This window comes from Pogona vitticeps, chromosome 3 (genome assembly GCF_051106095.1).
Source record: "Pogona vitticeps strain Pit_001003342236 chromosome 3, PviZW2.1, whole genome shotgun sequence".
Lineage (NCBI taxonomy): Eukaryota > Metazoa > Chordata > Lepidosauria > Squamata > Agamidae > Pogona > Pogona vitticeps.
In genome coordinates, this window is record NC_135785.1 from 90,635,717 (window position 1) to 90,658,731 (window position 23,015).

The 23,015-nt window shown below is 41.3% G+C and overlaps 1 protein-coding gene across 4 annotated transcripts in view; it reads right to left on the minus strand.

Annotated features, from left to right (window-relative positions):
• Positions 1-910: 910 nt before the first annotated feature.
• Positions 911-23,015, minus strand: part of LRRC20 (leucine rich repeat containing 20) — a 144,655-nt gene continuing 122,550 nt past the window's right edge. For all 4 annotated transcript variants that reach the window (XM_078391375.1, XM_020783125.3, XM_020783126.3 and 1 more), the window contains one exon: positions 911-2,095. In XM_078391375.1, the coding sequence (XP_078247501.1) occupies positions 1,950-2,095 (146 nt within the window). In that variant the 3' untranslated portion in view covers positions 911-1,949. The remainder of the gene's footprint in view (positions 2,096-23,015) is intronic.

Sequence of the window (23,015 nt, forward strand, 5' to 3'; positions counted from 1 at the left end):
GCTTCTGAGAACTGCAGTTCACGAACACCTGGATTGCCCAAAGTTAGGAACCACTGTTCTAGGGTAACCAAGAAAGAGACCACACACATGGTTATGTTCAAGAAAATGTATGTGGAAAGGAGTAGACTTCCTTGGTTTGCAAAGGCTGGGATCACTGCAGCTAAGGCAGATCCAGACCACACCTGAAGGACCCTCCTAACTTCCTCCACAGGAGAAAATGAGAGAAAATAATGTGTAACCCCAAGGGAAATTAACATCTCTCATCCACAGTCACATTCCACAAAGACTACATTATGAGTAGGAACACACTGCAATCCCTAGGAGTCCTCTCTTCACATATCTCACATGAAGTTTTTTAAGTGTATGATACACTTTCATAGTTTTCAAGATATCCCTGCAGAAAGGAGAGATGGATAAGGTCTATTTTTGAACTACGTCTTAAAATCTGACAGCCAACATGGGTGATCCTAAAAGTGTGCTGCTTATATACCGTCCCATAATGCTTAAAGCACTCTCTGGGTGGTTTACAATTCAATTATGCAGACAACACACTTTACTTACACACACACACACACACACACACACACACACACACCTCTGCATGAGCTGGTTACTCATTTTACCAAACTTGGAAGGATGGAAGGCTGAGTCAACCTCGAGTAGATTACATAGGATGGAAGGCTGAGTCAACCTCGAGTAGATTACATAGGATTGAACTCATGCTTGAGCAGAGTTTTTGTTGCAGTACTGCAGTTTAACCACTGTACCATGAAGCAGTAACTCTAGAAGGTGTATTTTTGGAAAAAATATTTTTTTGCATCTCTGGCAAATAGTGATATGATACCAAGCTGAATATACTTTATATGAGCTTGGCTGCACCACTGCAAAAAGAAAAAGTGAGGAAAGAATATCAGCTAGAAACAGTATATTAAAGAAGGAAAACAAAAACAATTATTCAGTTGTTCACGCAAGAACAGCCTACAAGGAATAGTAATCTGTTATTTTAGAAAAGGATGGTTGAAGGCCATTTGTAAAGAAGATATGTACAATCACGAACAGGTTTTTCTGATTTCATGTGGTACTGGATCTGAAATTCATTGAAAAATCAAATATAGCAGATTTAAGGAAACTCTTCTTCAAAAGTGGAAATTACTTCCTATAGTGAAATAGTGACTTGTCCTATAATTGTATTTACACTCACATATTTATGAAGTCGCTAATTTAACTGGTGACATTTGATGCTCTGGATGGCCACGTAAGTTTTCAGACACTGGGTACGTTGGGTATGTTGCCAGACACCGTGATCACTCTAATAAAACAATGAGGACCCACTGGCTTGTAGGTACAAATCCTGAAAAGATCTAATATTTTAAGCGTGTGCCAGTCAGACACATACCTTTTGAAATTAGTTTTCTTGTGCAAAAACAAGTGCAATGGTGAGTAGCATTTCCATCTAGTACCGAGTAGACGCTGCAACGTCTTCATGAGGTACATGAGTTGGCCATCCTTGGTTAGTCATCCCTCAGTTATCTAGCTGGTCACTCCCACCCTAAAATCTAATGGTCACTCCTGCCCTAAATTCACTGGATGTGGTGAACACTGTATTCCATTTCTGTCCTTGTTTTTCCTCTGCACGACAGTGTCTAAGAGAAGACTTTTTGTCCTTGGAAAACTGTTCTCCTATAACAATTTAAAAGATCATCAGCGGGGTTTTTTTGGAGGCACTCTGTGCTTCTAACATGTCCACAGTCCAGCAAAGATTTTCTTTTCAAGAGTCACTGACAAAAACATCCTGCTTCCAATTACTCTGGGAGCCCATGAAATCTAATACATGCAGGAGCAGCGGCACTTCGGCCAAGCTATGGTAGCTTTCTAGCTCAGCAAACACTGCATCGATTTCTCACTATAGCTATGACCAGATACAGCTATACACCCACATCTGCCATGTTTCAAACATGGGGAATGGCTGGAGATGTCAGGAGGTCAAACTTAATCAGTGGTCTGGCAATCACCCGGACTTCCTCATTTAAAGGGTTTGACTTCAGGTTCACACTCTGGAGAGACTCCATGGAGGCCAGCTTCTCAACAGGAACATCTGCAACAAGAAGAAAAGGCATAACATTTAGCAGCTTCCTGGACTCAGTACTGAGCACCAGCATCTGAGATACAGAAGAAGTGGTTTAAGATAATTGGTCAAAAGTAATGTAATTACTATAATGTGATTATTATGGTCAAAAACCAATATTAAATATATCATACAGTACAGAACAGAAATATGCAATATATATCACATTAAGCACTGCAACTATATAGTATATAACTAGTATCCAAAACACACAAAAATTACTGTGTTTGCAGAGAACTGTGGCAAATTATGGCAGCTGTACAAAATCAGACCAGTTTGTTGGTAATATGGGGTTCGACTCAGAAAGAAAAAATGAAATACAAAATTTTGCTGACCTGGACATTTCTGAAAAACAGATAAAAAGAATTCTTCACAAAGATTACAGTAGAAGGACCAGTTTAATAGAATTTGTGCATCAGTTTCCACTTTCTCACTAAACATTCTTGATAGAGTACTACTCCACAGTATCTCACCACCAGGAGCACAGAAAGTAAAACATTAAATTGGGCTAGTATTAAAGGCTTTTCTGAATATGGGAAATGTTTGGTCATAAGGAGTAAGGACAATCAAATACTATAAAAATTAGTAAGTATACACTGCATCACCATGTACAATGCCGCATGTACATTTTCTCCCCGTGTTGCTACAGTAGTAGCACTTCAATAATTTTTAAATGTTTGCAATGGAGTATGCTAACGGAGTCTCCTGCTGATTGCCACCATTAATTTCCTAATCACCATTGTGTGTGTTTAGTCGTTTAGTCGTGTCCGACTCTTCGTGACCCCATGGACCAGAGCACGCCAGGCCCTCCTGTCTTCTACTGCCTCCCGGATTTGTGTCAGGTTCATGTTGGTTGCTTCGCAGACACTGTCCAGCCATCTCATCCTCGGTCGTCCCCTTCTCCTCTTGCCATCACACTTTCCCAACATCAGGCTCTTTTCCAGGGAGTCTTTTCTTCTCATTAGATGGCCAAAGTACTGGAGCCTCAGCTTCAGGATCTGTCCTTCCAATGAGCACTCAGGGTTGATTTCCTTTAGAACTGATAGGTTTGTTCTCCTTGCAGTCCAGGGGATTCTCAAGAGCCTCCTCCAGCACCACAATTCAAAGGCATCAATTCTTCGGCGGTCTGCTTTCTTTATGGTCCAGCTCTCACTTCCATACATCACGACAGGAAAAACCATAGCTTTGACTATTCGGACTTTTGTTGGCAAGGTGATGTCTCTGCTTTTCAAGATGCTGTCCAGATTTGTCATCGCTTTCCTCCCAAGAAGAAGGCGCCTTTTAATTTCAGGGCTGCTGTCTCCATCTGCAGTGATCATGGAGCCCAGGAAGATAAAATTTGACACTGCCTCCATATCTTCCCCTTCTATTTCCCAGGAGGTGATGGGACCAGTGGCCATGATCTTAGTTTTTTTGATGTTGAGTTTCAGACCGTTTTTTGCACTCTCCTCTTTCACTCTCATTACAAGGTTCTTTAATTCCTCCTCACTTTCTGCCATCAGAGTGGTATCATCTGCATATCGGAGGTTGTTGATATTTCTTCCGGCAATCTTAATTCCGGCTTGGGTTTCTTCCAGTCCAGCCTTCCGCATGATGTATTCTGCATATAAGTTAAATAAGCTGGGGGACAATATACAGCCTTGCCGTACTCCTTTCCCAATTTTGAACCACTCAGTTGTTCCATGACCAGTTCTAACTGTTGCTTCCTGTCCCACATATAGGTTTCTCAGGAGACAGATAAAGTGGTCAGGCACTCCCATTTCTTTAAGAACTTGCCATAGTTTGCTGTGGTCCACACAGTCAAAGGCTTTCGCATAGTCAATGAAGCAGAAGTAGATATTTTTCTGGAACTCTCTGGCTTTCTCCATAATCCAGCGCAAGTTAGCAATTTGGTCTCGAGTTCCTCTGCCTCTTCGGAATCCAGCTTGTACTTCTGGGAGTTCTCGGTCCACATACTGCTGAAGCCTACCTTGTAGGATTTTGAGCATAACCTTGCTAGCGTGCGAAATGAGTGCAATTGTACGGTAGTTGGAGCATTCTTTGGCACTGCCTTTCTTTGGGATTGGGATGTAGACTGATCTTTTCCAATCCTCTGGCCACTGTTGAGTTTTCCAAACTTCCTGGCATATTGAATGTAGCACCTTAACAGCATCATCTTTCAAGATTTTAAATAGTTCAACTGGAATGCCATCACCTCCACTGGCCTTGTTGCTAGCCAGGCTTTCTAAGGCCCACTTGACTTCGCTCTCCAGGATGTCTGGCTCAAGGTCAGCAACTACATTGTCTGGGCTGTCCGGGATATCCAAATCTTTCTGATATAATTCCTCTGTGTATTCTTGCCACCTCTTCTTGACGTCTTCTGCTTCTGTTAGGTCCCTCCCATTTTTGTCTTTTATCATGTTCATCTTTGCGCAAAATGTTCCTCTAATATGTCCAATTTTCCTGAACAGATCTCTGGTCTTTCCTTTTCTGTTATCTTCCTCTATTTCTTTGCATTGTTCATTTAAGAAGGCCCTCTTGTCTCTCCTTGCTATTCTTTGGAAGTCTGAATTCAAGTTTTTGTAACTTTCCCTATCTCCCTTGCATTTTGCTTCCCTTCTCCTCTCTGCTATTTCTAAGGCCTCGTTGGACAGCCACTTTGCTTTCTTACATTTCCTTTTCTTTGGGATGGTTTTCGTTGCTGCCTCCTGGACAATGTTACGAGCCTCTATCCAAAGTTCTTCAGGCACTCTGTCCACCAAATCTAGTTCCTTAAATCTGTTCTTTACTTCCACTGTGTATTCATAAGGGATTTGGTTTAGATTATACCTGAGTGGCCCAGTGGTTTTTCCTAATCTCTTCAGTCTAAGCTTGAATTTTGCTATGAGAAGCTGATGATCAGAACCGCAGTCAGCTCCAGGTCTTGTTTTTGCTGACTGTATAGAGCTTCTCCATCTTTGGCTGCAGAGAATATAATCAATCTGATTTCGATATTGCCCATCTGGTGATTTCCATGTATAGAGTCGCCTCTTGTGTTGTTGGAAAAGAGTGTTTGTGATGACCAGCTTATTCTCTTGACAAAACTCTATTAGCCTTTGTCCTGCTTCGTTCTGAACTCCAAGGCCAAACTTCCCTGTTGTTCCTTTTATCTCTTGGCTCCCTACTTTAGCATTCCAGTCCCCTAGAATGAGAAGAACATCTTTCTTTGGTGTCAGTTCTAGAAGGTGTTGTAAATCTTCATAGAATTGTTCAATTTCAGTCTCCTCAGCAATGCTGGTTGGTGCATAAACTTGGATTATTGTGATGTTGAATGGTCTGCCTTGGATTCGTATTGACATCATTCTATCATTTTTGAGATTGTATCCCATTACAGCTTTTCCCACTCTTTTGTTGACTATGAGGGCTACTCCATTCCTTCTACGGGATTCTTGTCCACAATAGTAGATATGATAATCATCTGAGCTGAATTCGCCCATTCCTGTCCTTTTTAGTTCACTGATGCCCAGGATGTCGATGTTTATTCTTGCCATCTCCTGTTTGACCACCTCCAGCTTCCCAATGTTCATAGATCTTACATTCCAGGTTCCTATGCAGTATTTTTCTTTGCAGCATTGGATTTTCCTTTCACTTCCAGGCACGTCCACAGCTGAGCGTCCTTTCGGCTTTGGCCCAACCACTTCATTAGCTCTGGAGCTACTTGTACTTGTCCTCCGCTCTTCCTCAGTAGCATGTTGGACGCCTTCCGACCTGAGGGGCCCATCTTCCAGCGTCATATCTTTTAGCCTTTTGTTTCTGATCATGGGGCGTTCTTGGCAAAGATACTGGAGTGGCTTGCCATTTCCTACTCCAGGTGGATTGCGTTTAGTCAGAACTCTCCACTATGTCCTGTCCGTCTTGGGTGTCCCTGCACGGCATAGCCCATAGTTTCTCTGAGTTACTCAAGCCCCTTCGCCACGACAAGGCAGCAATCCATGAAGAAGTGACCTAAAAAGTGCACTTTTGTGGTCTCCTTACTCCACTCACCCCACTTCACTCTTGAAAGCCCATATAAACAAGTCACAATCACATCTGCTTTTAAACTTGCTGCATTGATATTCTGTAAGCCATTTGTAGTCATGGTTTTTACTTAAAGCTCATCTGCCCAATTTCTGCTGTTTCACAATTCCTACAACATCAGTATTAAATAAAAGCAGCCAGGTGTCTGCATTTGCACTGATAGCCCAGTAAGATGTCAACAAACACTGAGCAAGTTAATTGACTGATGTGACCACAATACCACAGGATGCAAAGCTCTCTGCTGTGAAATAAATTTGTTGCCTGAAAGCTGCTTCAGGCTAATAAGCAAAGGAAAGAGTTCAGTGAGAACAATGAATTGTATGAGAAGTAGATTACTGACAGTTTCCTGCAAACACTTCACTGCTTCCATTTGTTGCCAAGAATCCTGATTCTCTTTGATTGATTGATTGATTGACTGATTGATTGGTTGAAATATAACTCATAAACTGCATATTCTTCAGCTTAAGGTTACATTACTACATGCCAACTCTCTCACACTAGACCTTGCTCTACCTGTTATGGTGTATGTCTCTTTCACAGCACACTCTGAAACCCAACCTCCCTTCCTTGGGAAACAAAATAACTCTCTCCTCCTTTTGTCTTCTTCAGGTCTTCTTTATATACTTCTTGCTGGTTCCTCTGGATTGGCACTCCTCCTACCTTTTTCCAGCCAATCTCTTTATTTCTGTTGTTGCTGGGTAGATTTGGAGAGGATTCTCTCACAGCATCACATTTGGGTTTTGTAAAATGCATGTGAGGATGCATTTTAAGATCCTCATTTTATGATTGTATTTTATGAAATAAATCAGGTGCTGGATCTGGGGTTTTTAAGTCAGTTTAAAGTCACATAGTAGTCACGTGATTTTTGAGTTGGAGAATGCATCCTCTTGGGAAAACCTCTAATCTGTTTTTAAATTGCATTGTATATTGTTTGAAGGAGCTACATAGGCTTTCAGAATCATTACATTTGAGGCTTTGTCCTCTACCTCTGTGGTGCTACTTTTATTAATTTTTAATTTTTTTATTTCTTGCAATCTGGTATAGCACTAAAACAGAATGACAGATAGAAAAAAATTAAAAAAAGGTCCCCCACCCCTCCATACAGAGAGAGACAGACAAAAATATGCACACACAGAGAGACACTGGGCGGAGAATAAGAGGGAGCACTGAAGGGAGCAATGAGTGGCAAATCTCACAGACACAATTTACACTAGTGGAGGCATTCAGGTATGCCAAAATGACTCAAAATAAATTGATTTGACATCTGAATTAAATAAATGACCCTCTAATGGAAAGTACCTCAGTTCTGATCAGAATAACACAATTCCCTGACAAAAGAATGGGCGGGATAGAAACCTAATAAATAAATTAATAAATTAATATATAATCACTTCCTTAATTTTTCTACTTATGTATTTCTCCTTTTATCCTTGCTATTCTCCAGTGTAGTTGCATTTTTATTCTTGTGTGTCCAATAAAATTCCCTGTTGAATAGCTCACAGTGGATGTGATTTAATGAGCCCAATCTTTCACACACACTACTGCTGTGTTTCAGAGTTTCAGCGATTCCTTAAATATGTCTATTTTCATTACTGTGTCTAAGTTCATTACTGTATTTTGAGAGTATAGTGGATAACAGCCCCTTTTCAGTAGTTTCTCAGAATGGTTATTAGGCAATACGGAATATTTTTTAAAAAATCTTGCTGTACTTGGAAGTTCATATATACTGGCCAGTTTTGGATTACTTTGTGTTAACTCTCACAATAAAAGTTTAAATTTCTATTCCTTTGGGGCGCTTTAGTAAATGTTACCAGGAGATGCAAGCTACAATTCTGGTTTAACTGGACCTAAGCATCAGCGAAACTGAGGGGACTTAACAGACATATATAGCATTGCACTGGCAATTGCTAGAATATCTGGCCACTACTCCAGCAATTTAGGGAAATTGGGAGAGAAGGGAGTAAATTAGATTTCCCATTTTCATAAAGACCTGATTAATTTCAATAATGTTTGGGCTCTATGTGTCTTCAAGCCATGCAGTAATATAATGCGTTTGCTGCCAAAGTATATGAAACAGTTTTTGGAACCCTGTAATGTTTTTTTCTAGACATTCTGACAATGTCCATTTGTCAACTTTGATTACTGAGCACTGCATACTTAAATCTTAAATGCACAGAATTTCTCAACTCTTCCATGAATGTACTAACACCCTTTCAACTATGCGTAATTAAATAAGTGATGAAATTGGGTTGTGAATTCTCCCACCCCAAGCTTCCCACAGGCTGGATGACAACAAGGGCAGGACTGTGGCTCTGATGTCTTCCGTGGTCAGTTTCCCTGACATCTCAGTTCCCTGGAGAAGCACCGGTTAGAAATTATCCAATTGGTGCTTTTTTGGGGGGAACCAGGCTTCTCTCCCTCTGTTCTCTTCTCATGCAGAGAGAAAGCAGCACATGGCAGGGAGGAGAATGCAATTTTCCTAAATAGCACTCTCACAGAGCCCTTGGAAGAGATAGCTGAACAAGTGTCGTTTCACTCTCCTACACTCTCTGCTCACCTTCTTCCACAGCTCTAAAGTGAAAGCAATGTTCAATTGTATGACAAGTAGCCCAACGGTATAAGAAACAACGATATGTAATAATTCACTGGGGGAGTTCACCTCACCCACTTCTTTTTCAACTTCTATGTTTGTAATGTTGCGAGGGGGAGAGAGAGAGAGAAGACAGAGAGAAAGAGTAGATGGGACGAGAGAGAAGAATGAGGAAATGGTTTAAAATTTTATTTTATTTTATTTGAGTGCAAAACTATCTAAGGCCAGTGCTACTGCGTAGCCAGACCCTAATTCCAAAAAGCCCTGGGACAAGTTCTGAAATAAGCTCTCATTGACTGAAATGTTGTTGTTTAGCAATAACAAGTCACACTAGATAAGGCACACTGAATTGGTGGGATTTAGTGAATCAACTCCTCCATAAGTTCCTCTGAGACATACAGTATGTAGGCTTACTAAACTGAAGCAACAGGATTTCAGCCAGTATCTTTCTGAAGCTGAAAGTCACTCAAGAGCTGAGGTGGCTTAATGAGATGTGTTTTGTTGTTTAGTGGGGTTTTTTTTTAATACTGTAAAGAGAATTCAGGAAAAGCAAAGGCATATATATACACATACACACACGAGGGGGGAGATAGAGGGGATGACTGGCTTTCCATGTCTCTCATTTGTGTTTCAAAAAATAACCTCACATATTGATGTGCTAAGCTTTAGCGTTTGGGGGAGATGCTGTTTCTTCAGTGCTGCTAAGAATGGGGCTTAGAATAAGTTATAGTAGTTTCTGTATGAAGACACCCCATAATGTTCTCCCAAACCCTTGGTCTCATTCTGTCTTTGTACAATTAGGTTATGCCAATCTGATGGAAATATATAATCAATTCAGATCTGAGGCAGTGGCAGAAACAGTAGCTGAATATGTGGCAAATTACCTTATAGTATATGTTGCCTTATATTTCCTTTTTTAAAAATTGGGCTGGACTACTGGAATGCAAACACATCTGATTCAAATGTCCTTTTGATCATCACCAGTCCCTCAAAGGGTTTTCTTGCTTAAAAGACTACACGAAATGGAACGTAACCAATCACAATGAGAGCTGTTAGTTCTGTAGGCTAGTGGGATGCTAGTTCATCGTCGAAATCCCAGAAACCAAGTGGACTACTCAGGCATTCAGAAAAGGGTTAATATGAATATATGAGGATGAAGAGAGTGCTAACTTTGCCCACTCTCTTGTGACTCTTCAAGTGGAGAATAAGTCTGCTGTGTCTCGAAACTCTCCATGCAACTGAAGGCCCTAAAAAGGTATGTTCCCAATTTTGTGGAAGGACTTCATGAGTGGAAGAGACTCCTCTCTTCAGATTGTTACTCTCAACACAGAAAAATGACAAAAGAAGAGTAAGGCTAGCACTCTCTTCCTCCTCATATGTTCAGACTGAATGTCTGAATAGACCTTAGGTTGTCAGCATTTTCAGATAATCTTCATTTAAAAAATAGTATTATATGGGGGGAGGTAATTCCTGCCGAAACCTGACTGATTCTCTGAAAGGTGGTCCTCAACCTTTAATTGCCAGCTACTATGTCCAGTGGGGTACATGAATGTTTGGTGTAGGACACAGAATGGTGGACTAGGACTTAGGATACATGGGTATGAATAGTAATGGAAAATCACTGAGGCGGCACTGGGAAAACCACTCCTTAAATATCTCAATTACTTTGAAAGCTGTATTATGGCTGCTATAAATTGGTTCGGACTTGGTGGCACACAGAGGAACAGAAATATAATCTAGTGACTTACATGGAAATGATGGATCCTCAGAAACTCCAGTAGCTTTCATATCAGAAGCTGCTGACCATCTCAATGAAGCAAAGAGAAACTAATCTGCTTTGGTTAATATATTTGCTTTTTTGTTAGAGACGTGCATTGTAACATCTGGGTGGTGGGGGCCTATCATACCACACAGCCTCAAGACCTATAAGTAATTCCTATATATAATATCAAGATCGAATGCTAGGTGCAAACTATGTGTAATGAACATGCATACATTTAAAAGAGCCTCAGTGCCATTCTTTAGAAAGTGCAACTTTATAATTCTGAGCTAAGAAGCATATGGGGTGTGGTGTGCTTAACACTTCAAACACTGTTTCCTTGCTTAGAAATCCTTCTTCCAACAGCTACTCCTTTTAGGTTCAAGACAGAGCAAAGGTAATGCTGAAAGTGAGGGAATCTGAAACCGAAAAATAGCTAGGGAAGAAAATTAGCAGCTTTTTTTGGGTTTGTTTTCCACATGGATTTCTGTTACATAGGCTTGCGTGTACAATATTCTCCTTATTCTCTTGGACATGGAGAAGCAATAAAGCTATTCATCTTGTGCCGTTAATCGGTCCTTCTGTGACACTTTATTCCCTGCTGAAGGCACTTCAGTATAAAGGCCACGTGCAAGAGAATATAAGTGAGGGTATCCTGATAATTTTGCAAGCACTGTAAAAATAATAGATTCTGTGACTACCTAGAACATTTATCCTTGCTGAACTTTTCAGGTTTCAGAAAATCCCCTAAGCTCTGGCAGAATGACTGACAGACTTGCCTGAGGCCAACAAGCTGTGGCAAAAAGGAAAGATTTAAATTTCATATAATGAAGGAAATTTGAATTACTTACTTATAATGTAATAATGCCTTAAAGCTAAAAACTGCATAACTAGCCTTGCTGTATAAGGGTAGCAAATTTCTTTCCATGCCTAGCAAGTGAAAGAGGGATTTTCAGTGTCCAAGTTCTGAGTGTTTCTAAAAGTCTTAGTATCTATATTGGAAATAATTTTGTTGTTCTCTGGACACCTCCCAATCACGGGCAGCATAGTCATTTTTCTGTTCCTGCACCTGCTCACCAGAAATTTCACAACATGGAATAACAAGATGACGATCTCTGAAAATCTGCCTGTTTAACAAGGGATACTGAGTTGAGACATGAGCTCTTTATAATGTCCTATTAAACTGCTGGAACAACACATATGACACATCTGCATGGAAGTGCTTGGCTTGGGTGTAACATAGCCTCTTTCATCATGTTGGAGGGATTGTGAACATAGGAGTACCCACTGGCATATCTGATAGGACTGCCCAATTGTCAGCTCATCTTAAAATTTAGTAATTCAAGAGCTCTCCAATATTTTGAAAAGGCGCGTAGTAAAAGATCCTACAGTAGGTTTATTATGCCTTTTTGAGAGGGATAACAACTCTCTTTCCGACAAAGACATTAGGTTCTATGTTGTAGCAGCTGTCTTGTAATAGCCCAAGGCTGGGAAATGCATCATGATCATTGTCTGTGTGGTATGAAAAGATTTGGGTTATAGTCATTATGGAAAACTGTCTTACAATATTTTGATAGACAAGGTATTGTAATGAGGCTAGATGTATTTTGTTTAAGCTGGTAGCCATTCATTCAATATGTCACAATACAGATGCTGTAATTTCAGCTATAGAGTAGAATGGGGGTGATAATCATAACATGAAAATGACTGACTAGTTGGTGTATTTTCAGGGTTCTCTGGATTTCATCAATAAGATGATATGTTGTCAGTAAGAACTTAAATTTTGCTTCACACTTCATTGTTGTGTTATTAACTGTGCTGGGGTGGAGGAAGCTGGGGAGAAATGGATTTGTTATGTGCTATGTTTAAAATTTTAATAATGAAATACTTCTTTAGAAAATGCTCTTTCACCTATACTGAAGACTCACAAATATTTATGGACTAAATGCCCTGATACACTGCTGACACAATGACTACAGCTTCTGAGTTTTTTTAAGATGCTTTATCTATGTAGATTAGAAATAGATTTCTTTTGGTATTTAATTTAATTATATATTTATTTAGTGTGAACCAACAAAATAACTGTTGGGCAGCAAATACAATGAATGAATGAATGAATGAATGAATGAACGAATGAATGAATGAATGAATGAATGAATTAATTAATTAATTAATTAATTAATGAAACAAACATTGGGCTATTTATAGGACCCTTGTTACTTATTCCAGCTGGTTGGATAGCTCAGTGGTATCTTGCTATGGAGCCAGAGGTTGGGAGTTTGATTCCTCACTGTGCCTTCTGGGAGAAAAGCCAGCCTGAGTGGCCATGGGCAAGCTGCTCAGTCCCAGGGCACCTCTAGAAGAAGGGAATGGACAACCATTTCTGTGCATTTTTTAAACTAGAAAGCCCTGGAAAGAACATGGCTAAAGCATGGTTTCTGTGAAAATTTCAGCTCATTAGCAAACCACAGTTTGTCCAGATTTTGATATAAAATGGAAATTATTGTTTGCATCACATTGGATAATAAGGAAGGGGGATCAGAGACAGGAGAAGGGATTGCAGGAAGTGGAGGTTTGTTCATAAAAAGAAACAGCAGCAGATCTGTGGTACAGGCACTATATTGTTATAAACTTGTTGCTTGCTAATTCTCAGAGATACAGTTCACATCTCCTCAGCTCATGGTTAGGAAATCATTTCAGAAAGGAAACTAATTGTAGTGGTGTGAGTTCAGTTTCCTGAACTGAATGGAAGTGAGCTGGAGGGGCGGGAGCCGAGACCAGTCCTCTGTATGTTTCGGGAGAAGGAGAAAAAGAGAAAGAGTGAAGGAGAAAGGGGGGAAAAAGCTGGTGCTTGATTCACAGGATCAAGGACGGAAGCAGAAAGAAAGGAAACGTAACAGTTTCTAGCAGATGTTGGTCAAAACCGGGGATGCAGTTCAGGGAGGAGGGTTGGTTTGTTTGTTTTTTAAAGGATTTTACTTTCTTTCACCACAACCTACACACTCCTAAATAAATATAAAACATCAGAAGTTTCCAGTATTGCCTCATCTAAAAGAGGTGAAATGCTGCAGTCCTGCCCCTGAAACTGATCTGCAAGAAAGAAGGGAGGAGCAGTTAATAAATACAGGTTCTATGTATTCCAGCCCTAGCTTGTCATTATAATGCAGGTTCACACACCAAAGGTTGTTTCACATTAAGAAAATTCTATAGTGTGATCAGTTAGCAATCTGAATTTAAAGCAGCTTTTCATTCCATCTCATTTTGTATACAGCAGAAATATGGAATAGCCAGTTTATACATAATTTACAAAAGATGTATATTTTAATTGGATTTCATGTTTCACTAAGCTTAATAACAGAAAAATGTGTTGTAGTTCAATAACTACCGAATTCCTAATTAGTACCAAAACAATCAATTAAAAGTCAACATTTTCATTAAGAAAACTAAAGCAACCAAATACTTGCTCAATTTAGACATCGTGCCAAAAAATCATTAACGAAGTGTAATGACCAAAGTGACAAACTATAATTACGGAAATTGTTGTTACCCAAGAAAACTTCATAGAGCTTCTAAAATACACATCTTGAGAAAGTGATTTCTTGATCTACCTTCCTCATGATCCCTGATCCAATGCGGCCCTTAAGTAATTCCAAATTTAAAAATAGTAACCTTTCTAAGTTCTGGGGAATGGAAGTGAATGTATAAACTCACAAACTTATACACTGAATGGACAGAGAAAAAACAGCAATTCTAAACTACAGTTTGGCTGATGCACGTTTGGAAACTCAGAATGATGAGCTTGGAAATAATGGTTGAAATCCGCTTGTGAAACTACATGGGCTTAAATGGTGATGATGTCATCAACCCACAGTGTTAATCTATAATTTAATTTGATTTGACTTGATTTAATTTAATTTAAAACTTTCTAGTCTTCCACTCCTGCAGGTTCTGAGACTCCCTAGAGAAACCTTTTGACCGGGGGAAGCCACTGGGAGCCTCAGGACAGGAAGGGAATCTGAAAATTATAGCCAAATTTTACATCAAATATATATATTTGTAAAGATCTGCAGGAAGCCAGCTATGTGGGACAGTCCTACTGAACTGATTTGGATACAACAGGAATTGGTTACTATGATATCAGAGGCACCTGGAATTGGAAAGGGAGACTCACAGTGAAGTTCCATCCTCAAGTATATTTGCTTCTAGAGTTATGCTAAACCTGATTTAAATATGGATTTATTTATCATGTAATCATGCTCATGTGGGATGTGGTGGTGCTGCGGGTTAAACCGCAGAACCTCTGTACTGCAAGATCAAAAGGTCTGCAGTCGTAAGATTGAATCCACGCGACGGATTGAGCTCGCGTCGCTTTGTCCCAGCTCCTTGCCAACCTAGCAGTTTGAAAGCATGTAAAAATGCAAGTAGATAAATAGGGACCATCTCGGTGGGAAGGTAATGGCGTTCCGTGTTTAGTCGCGCTGGCCACGTGACCACGGAAGATTGTCTTCGGACAAACGCTGGCTCTATGGCTTGGAAACGGGGATGAGCACCGCCCCCTAGAGTCGGACACGACTGGAGTAAATGTCAAGGGGAACTTTTACCTTTAATCTTGCTCTAAGCTGTGATCACAAAGTATGGAGAATGGCTAGCCACAAATGAGTTTGATGTAATGCCGGGGGGGGGGGCATGGGGACACACATATGCCCCCAGCTCCTGACGGTCTTGCTTCCATGCAGCAACTGTCATTGAGCCAGTGGCCACAGTCCAGGGAGTCCATAACCAATGTCTAGAGGGCAAGTAGAAGAATTGTCAGGACATGAATCAGGGTCTGTCCACAAATCAAGGCTTTACTGGATAATCAGAGGCCCGGAAAAGGCATAGTCACAAGGTAGTCTCATGTTGGCTGGTGGTCTGCCTGTCAAGGGAAGGAGGCACGGGGAGCAAAACACAGGATATTCCACATCAGCTGCTGTTAATCTGCTACTCACAACAGCTCCATATTAATCTGGTTGCGCTTTAGCCCTATTGGTTTCAGTGGAACTAAGGCCTGCCTAACGTAATCTGGGTCCACTCCACTGAATGCCTCTGTTTGGAGAGCTGAAGAGGATAGTTAGACTCAATGACAGTAAACCCAGAGAAATCAGAGGGGCCTGCATTATGGTTAACTAAAACGTCCCCCTCATTGCAACATTCCCTTCTATAGCAGGCACATTTTTTGTTCTTAAAAAAAAAAAGAAATTATTTGGATGGCACAGACTGTTATGAGAGCTACCTGTGGCTTTTGTCCAAATAGCAGCAGATTGGAAGTAGCCAGATGCTGCTGCCCTGCCATGAAATGGATAGCAATCAAAACGACACTTTGTAGACCAAGAGTAGTGTCTAGTATAATTGGTATTTAGCATTATGATATCTTTAAAGTTAAGCTATCAACTACTTGAATATCCCAAGAAGAAACATAAGCAAATCCATCTTCTTCTTTCATGTCCATGTACCTTGTCAGATCTTTCATGTCCACAGACATCTGCTGTTTAGTATCTACCAGCAACAAAAACAACAAAGGGCCTTGAATGCAAAGTGCAAAGTGTGTTGCTTATATACTGCTTAAAGTACTCTCTGGGTGGTAGACATGGTCTAGAGGGGCGGGGTAAAAATCAAATAAATAAATAAATAAATAAATAAAAATTATAATTTTATTATGCAGACTACACATTGCTCCCCCCACAGCAAGCTGGGTACTAAATTTACTAACTTCAGAAGGGTGGAAGGCTGAGTCAGCCTTGAGCCAACTACCTGAACCTGTCGGGATTGAACTAAGGTTGTGAGTAGAGTCTTAACTGCAGTATTGCAGTTTAAATACTGTGCTACAAGGCTCCTTATAAGCTCTCCTGACCAAGCGAGACAACCTCATTCTGAATGTGCACCAGATACAGTTGAACAGTTAGTGAATCAACCTAAATTGACAAAAAAAATCATATACATACTGTACACGACACTGGAATCTCCACTGCTTAATGGTAGCATTGAAATATTTTCAAATAAATGTGTTCTCCAGTGCTTCAGATAGTAACCCTCTGAGCCCTTCCTGGAGATGGCACAGAGTCAACTGGGCATCTTTTGCACCCAGAGTATGTGCTGTACCACTGAGTCACAACCTCTTTCACATAAAAAGTTCCATCTTCTTATATGAGTGGTACAGGAAGACATCCACCCTTGTCCTGAGAAACATGTGCACTCTTCATATTTGCCTCCTCTTAACCAAGGGTTGAATCATGTTTCAGCTGGGCCTAAAAATGCATGTTGTGCTTTATCTAAACAAAGCAAACCTCATCCAAGTGAAAATGTCCTGATTACTGCCAAAGTAGACTACTCATCATAATCATTCTTTATTGTCACAGATGATCAAGATTATAAGAAAACAGAGCATTCAGGGGGAAAAAAACTCCTAAATGTAGTGTATGAATACTTCTTTCAAGGTGATTGCAACATTTTCTCTCTAGTTCTCATAGCAATCAATAAAAATTTAGACACCCTGTCAGTAATATAAGTGGATGCACCCTCTAAACAGGAAAATAGACTACTGTAATGTGTTCTGCGTGGGGCTGCTTTTAAAGGCATTCTGCAAACTTCCTCTGCTTCTGTGATCCAAACAGTCAGAGCTCATCACATCTACAATATACCATACACATTAGTTACCCAATAATTTGCAGACTCAATTTAAAGTGCTGGTAAGGACCTTTAATTCTCTAAAGGATTTCAGAGCACATTACTGCAAGGAGTGACTGCATTGGTACGAACCTGCTCCCATCTTGGGATCCATCTTGACGGATCTACTGTTGAGATCTTTACGAGAGGCAGCATAAGAGACAAGGTCTTTTAAATTTTCCCACTCTTCCTTTGGGTCTGTTTAAAACGTAAGGTTTTTTTAGAAATATAAATTTCATATTTTTAATACATTTTGTTTAATTAATATTGCTGTTTTGTTACTTTTAAAAATCTTATACATTGGATTATAGTTTCTTACTACTCTTTCTTTTTCTTTGTTTGCTTGCTATTATTTTGATGTAAGCCACTTTGGAAGGATGTTGACCTGAAAGTTGACACAGTGATCTTTGAAATAAATAAATAACCAACATTACAGCTTCTCTAGTCTTTTCTTATATGAAGGACTTGCCGTAGTGGAAAGAAAAGGGACGGATATTTTTTCCCACTCCTTTGCTGCTCTTTTTTGTTTCAGGATATGTGAAGGAGGACAATCAAGAATAAAATCAGTTTGCACCATGAAATATTCACAGGCTAAGAAAGTGGGTGGTGTAAAAAGGTGGGATTTTTTGGGTGTGTGTGTGTTAAATGTCTTGGGACATGACAACTGCATATTTAAGAAGTATAACTTTTCCACAATTTATTAGATTCCCTAATAACAGCTTTCTGTTATCTACAAATAAGCCCTCTGACAAACAGTCTATTTGTAGGAAGTGGGACAGGGAGTTAGCATCCCTGTCAGCATACAGTTTGTTCTTCCTACGGGACCACTGGGTAAAATAACCTCTAATTCCTCTGTGGAGATGGGAAAGACCCTCACTGGATCTGACTCTCTGGAAAGACTGAGCAGCTCAGGAGGACCTGAAAGTCTAGAGACTAATAGTTCTGAAAGGAGGAGTTTAGGAAGAAATAAAAAGAGAGGGAAAGCTGGGAGAAGGGAAGATCCTGGAGGAGGATTCTTGCCTAGGAGAGATGGCAAGAATCCTCCTCAGAAGCAGTGGGAATTGGTAATAAAAGAAGACCCGTAGACTCGAGAGTTAGTCCAACTCAGCCTTTCCCAGGAGGAAGTAGAAAGACAGAATTTAGATGTTCCCCACCTTAATGGAGAGGAATCGAGAGATGGGAATATAGATGGAACGCTCAGGGAACAAGGGCTGGGGGATGTCTGTGGAGGGCCCATGGAACCAAGCCCTGAGAGTGTCTCTTTGATGCCTCCTTATGAGGGAATAAAGAGGGAAGTGAAATAAAAGGGTGAGGTCAAGCAGAGTGGGAGATGGGCCGTACACCACTGCTGCAATACTCCTTCCTGAGCTGGACTCTGCCCCCCACACTGGCAAGTAAACGAACATCCCACTGGGGGAAAGGCAGCATATAAATATTTTAAATAAATAAATAATAAACATCCATGTCCAAATAGCAGCTGATTGGGTGGGTGCTTAAGGAGGATGGCTGCGTTAAACCAATGAATCAGGACATTGATGTTGAGCCTTTACAAATTATTGTTGTAAAGTTCCCTTCAAAGTTAATAAATACAGATGATATAAGACAGCCATTCTGAACCTTTTTTTGGCCATGGCCATATGAAAGAAATATAGGCTGAATCAGGATTGTATAAGTTGCAAAACAAACCTTAAAAGGTGGTGTGTGAAGAACTGTTTCCAGTCCGTGGCCCCCCTTCAAATGTGTCAGGGCCCCCCAGGGGATCATATGGTTTGCATTGAGAATGCTTTATTTAAAGGATTCACCATCTCTAAAAATTACTATGAAAGGGGGGGGGAGGATCTCAAGAGAGGATGAGTGAGCCCATGCCATCCTATACATATTTACTGATAAATCAAATTCCACCTAATTTAAAGGGGCTTACCTCTCAGTAAGTGATGGAAGGACTGCAGCCACTGAAGTTTATATTTTAAGAATATGATTTAATGGAATAAATGTGAAAAATCTGCTGCTAAGAGCATAGTAAGACATCTCTGCATCACACGGAAGACAGATTTTCATTTACAGCTGTGGTAATAACAAATAGCAAGAGAGGAAGGGAAAGCAGCACAGAGATAAGGGCTTGTGAATTTCTGTTCGATAATGAATTGACTGATCTTTACAGCTAAACAGCAATAGCATTTAAGTTAAACTTTTGGGTGAAAATAAGCTCACGTAAACTCTCTATTCTCTTTTCGTAACATACCACACAGCAGGTATGTAAGACAGCTTTACAAAAGGTCTTTTATTAAGCAGGAAAACCAATAACCAATGTCCCAGGCAGTTTACCTGTGGTGATTAGGTAGAAACCATATTGTTAGCTTATTTTGTTCCCTTTCTCCTAAGAAACAAAAAGACTCCCCTCCGCCTCCTCCTCCTCCTCCTTCTGCAAAGTTGAACCTTTGTTGGATCACTAAAAAGTTACAGACAAGGCAAGCTTTTGAATACTCCAAACTCTTCATCAGATGTGGATATTGTAATATTTAAGAAGGAGCAAAACCGCTCCTAATTTTTTAAAAAAGAGAAAATCTTGTTAGATATTGTCTCCATTGTATTTCAGAGCAGACTTTTGGGAAGGCAAGATGTAAATCCAATGCAAAAAAGAGAGAGTTTTAAGATTATCAGCTTACAGGCTTTCCCCTCCAACCTCAGCTTCTCTGGAGAACTTCACAGGGCAGGGGAGTTAGCTGAAAGGATATCTCTACGATTACGGGACAGAACAGCCCCCAGTGAAAAGCTTTGCTAATTTAGTCTAGGTAATTTTTAAATCAAATTTCTGGTAAATAAGCTCATCCAATGTCAGCAGAGCCATGGCCAGTTGTTATGCTGGTTATGAGTTTTGGGGGACCTATAATGGGGTGTAGGTACAGGTGGGTAACATATCCAAGCTCTGTAAAGGACAATATGTGACCACTGGTCCCACTCCAAATGCCTTCTGCAAGTGATCACATGTCTACAGCACAAGTGATCTGTGGGTCCTTGCCCTGAGAGTTTGCTGGATTCTGAAGACAGAGGTAGAGAAAAAGAAAGAGAAGACAGTGTCATAAAGAACACAAGCAGCCTATACTGTAGTTCAAATAGGGAGACCTCAGTCAGAAATTTTGGGGCAAGTGTCCCCTTCACTGGACCCTGACTCCCTTTCTAGAAAAAGACAGGAGAGGTATGACCCTATTGTACTTTTGTCTCTGGATCCCCCACCACCAGGAAATATGGTCCACAGCACACAGCTTCTGCACCTTTGATCTCAGTTATATTCTGTTTTCATAATGATAAACGTTCTAGTTCTCATTGAAGTCTGTGGGTTACCCTGCATGAAATCAAGCACAGTGTATCACCAGATGAGGCTTACTTCTTCATCTGCAGGATCCTTATTCCATTACATCTTGAAACAACATGTAGGAAGGGATTTAAGATCAGCCTTCCCCTGCTTCCACTCTCCTTCCCTCACTTTCTTTTGATAAATCACCTAATGAAGAAAATATATGTCGAGATCATTTCTCTGTGCTTCTGCGTGCTTTTACATCTTTCTTTTTGACCTATAAAGGTATTACAGTGGCGCCTCGCATAGCGATTGCTTCGTATAACGATGAAGATTATGCGATCACTTTTGCGATCGCTTTCCGATGTTCCCTATGGGGGAATTTCGCTTTGCGATGATCGGTTCCCTGCTTGGGGAACTGATCATGGCAAAGCAATGCATTTTAAACAGCTGATCGGAGTTGCAAGCAAGGCTTTTTAAACAGCTAATCGGCGCCGGACTACCCCCCAGAGCTCCTGCATAAATAGGGGACAGCGGGAGGGGGGTTGCTCCATATTGGTGCCTCGGGAGGAGGGAGGGAAGGAGGGGCGAAGGGCCTGGCCCCGATCCCCGCGTGCACCTCTGGGGCGCCGAGCCAGAGAGCAGTCGCGGCGGGAGGCGCTGCAAAGGAGGAGGCGCCCGCCGGGGACCAGGATCAGGGCGGCAGCAGCTGGAAGGGGGGCGGCGTGCCACAGACCCCCTCCTCGCCCCATCTGCGCCCCACCAAGGAGACCGGGCATCCAGGATTGGCTGGCTGGCAGTGGGTGGTGTGCCCCTTCCCGCCCCGGGCGGCTGCCTGCCTCCAAGCCCTCCTCCCGCCGCTCGCCGTCCAAGGAGGCCGGGTGTCTCCCGGGCTGGCTGGCTGGCTGGCTGGCTGGCAAGCGGCGGGCGGATGGTGCACCCCTTCCCACCCCTGGCGGCTGCCTGCCTCCGAGCCCTTGCTCGACGGAGAAAGACCCCTCCGGCCCACCCGTCTGCGCCCCGGGACAGCCCTGCCAAGGAGGCCAGGCATCATCATGCTTTGCCATGATCGGTTCCCTGCTTGGGGAACTGATCATCGCAAAGCCATGCTTTTTAAACAGCTGATTGGCTGTTTCAAAATGGCCGCCTGCTGTTTTCTGGGACAGATTCCTTGCTTAACAGGCAGCAAAAATGGCCGCGCTATGGAGGATCTTCACTGGACGGTGAGTTTGAAGCCCATAGGAATGCATTAATCGCGTTTTAATACGTTTCTATGGGCTTTTTTGTTCCACATAGCGACAAATCTGTATAGCGATGATTTTTCCGGAATGGATTGTCGTCGCTATGCGGGGCACTACTGTACTTCAATAGGCAGTATCACCTCCAGCAGATAAAATCTGGCAATTCACCCGCTTCTAGCTTCCCCTGAAACAATGTTCTAATGTTACAGTAAACCATGTTGTGGTCTTTGGCTGAGGGAAGATTCACACCTCCTGGGGCTTCTTGGAAAATAATTTGCCTCAAAAACAAGCCCCGCTGCCCCATGCACTTTGCTGTAGCTGCAGACATGGTTCATTTAAATAATGTAGGCTGCCAAATTCTGTGGCACCAGGGGACACAAAATGCCCAAGAGGCTACACAGATGGCTTATATGTTCTCCTTCCTTCTCCTAAAGATAACAGCATTGTTCCGCTTTCTACCCGAGTGGTGGTATTTCTTCCATTCATTATAATAAAGCCGTTGTGGAGAAGAAAAAGGGACATGAGCAGATTCATAAATATTATTCCAGAAGATGACTCACCTTCAGACTCTGGAAACCAGCCGGCTAAAACCACAACTATTTTGGTCTGCTGCAAGGTCTATTAGCATCTGTTGAGTCTATAGGCTGTTCTACCACAGGCTAAGCTCACAGTGTGACTGCCAACAGTGCAGGCAAATGTTTGCTCCAGATCCATAGTGAAGAAAGCAATATAGGCTGTCAGTTTTCATGCAACTAGCTCTGCATGGAGAGATGTATACTGTATTTTTCTGTGTATAAGATGCTACTTTTTACTAAAACCATTACACTAAAAATTGAGAGGTGTCTTAAACATGGAAGTAAGCTGAGGAGAGAACAAAACTGCCTGGACATTTCCTCTGTAAACAGGCTTCCTTCAATGACGAGGCTTAGCTTCCTACAGTCAGGAGACTTAGTTTCCTCCAATCATGAGCCTTATGGAACTGACATCAGCTGATGCTGAACAAATCAATTGGAACACACACTGTTGGAGATGGAGCCTGTAAGCAGTGCTCAGATTCAACAGGGACTCGTAATGTCAGAGCATTCTGAGCCCAGAGGCCAAATATTCAAAGCTAAGTTTAGATTTTTTTAATTTTTTGTATTAGAAAGGGGGGCATCTTATAAACGGAAAAATATGGTACTTAAAAGCCATTTCAAGCTGATGAAAACTGCAGCTGCCACAGGCTCAACGTGTGGCGTTTGCAGCTTCTTTGTGCGAAAAGCCGTGTG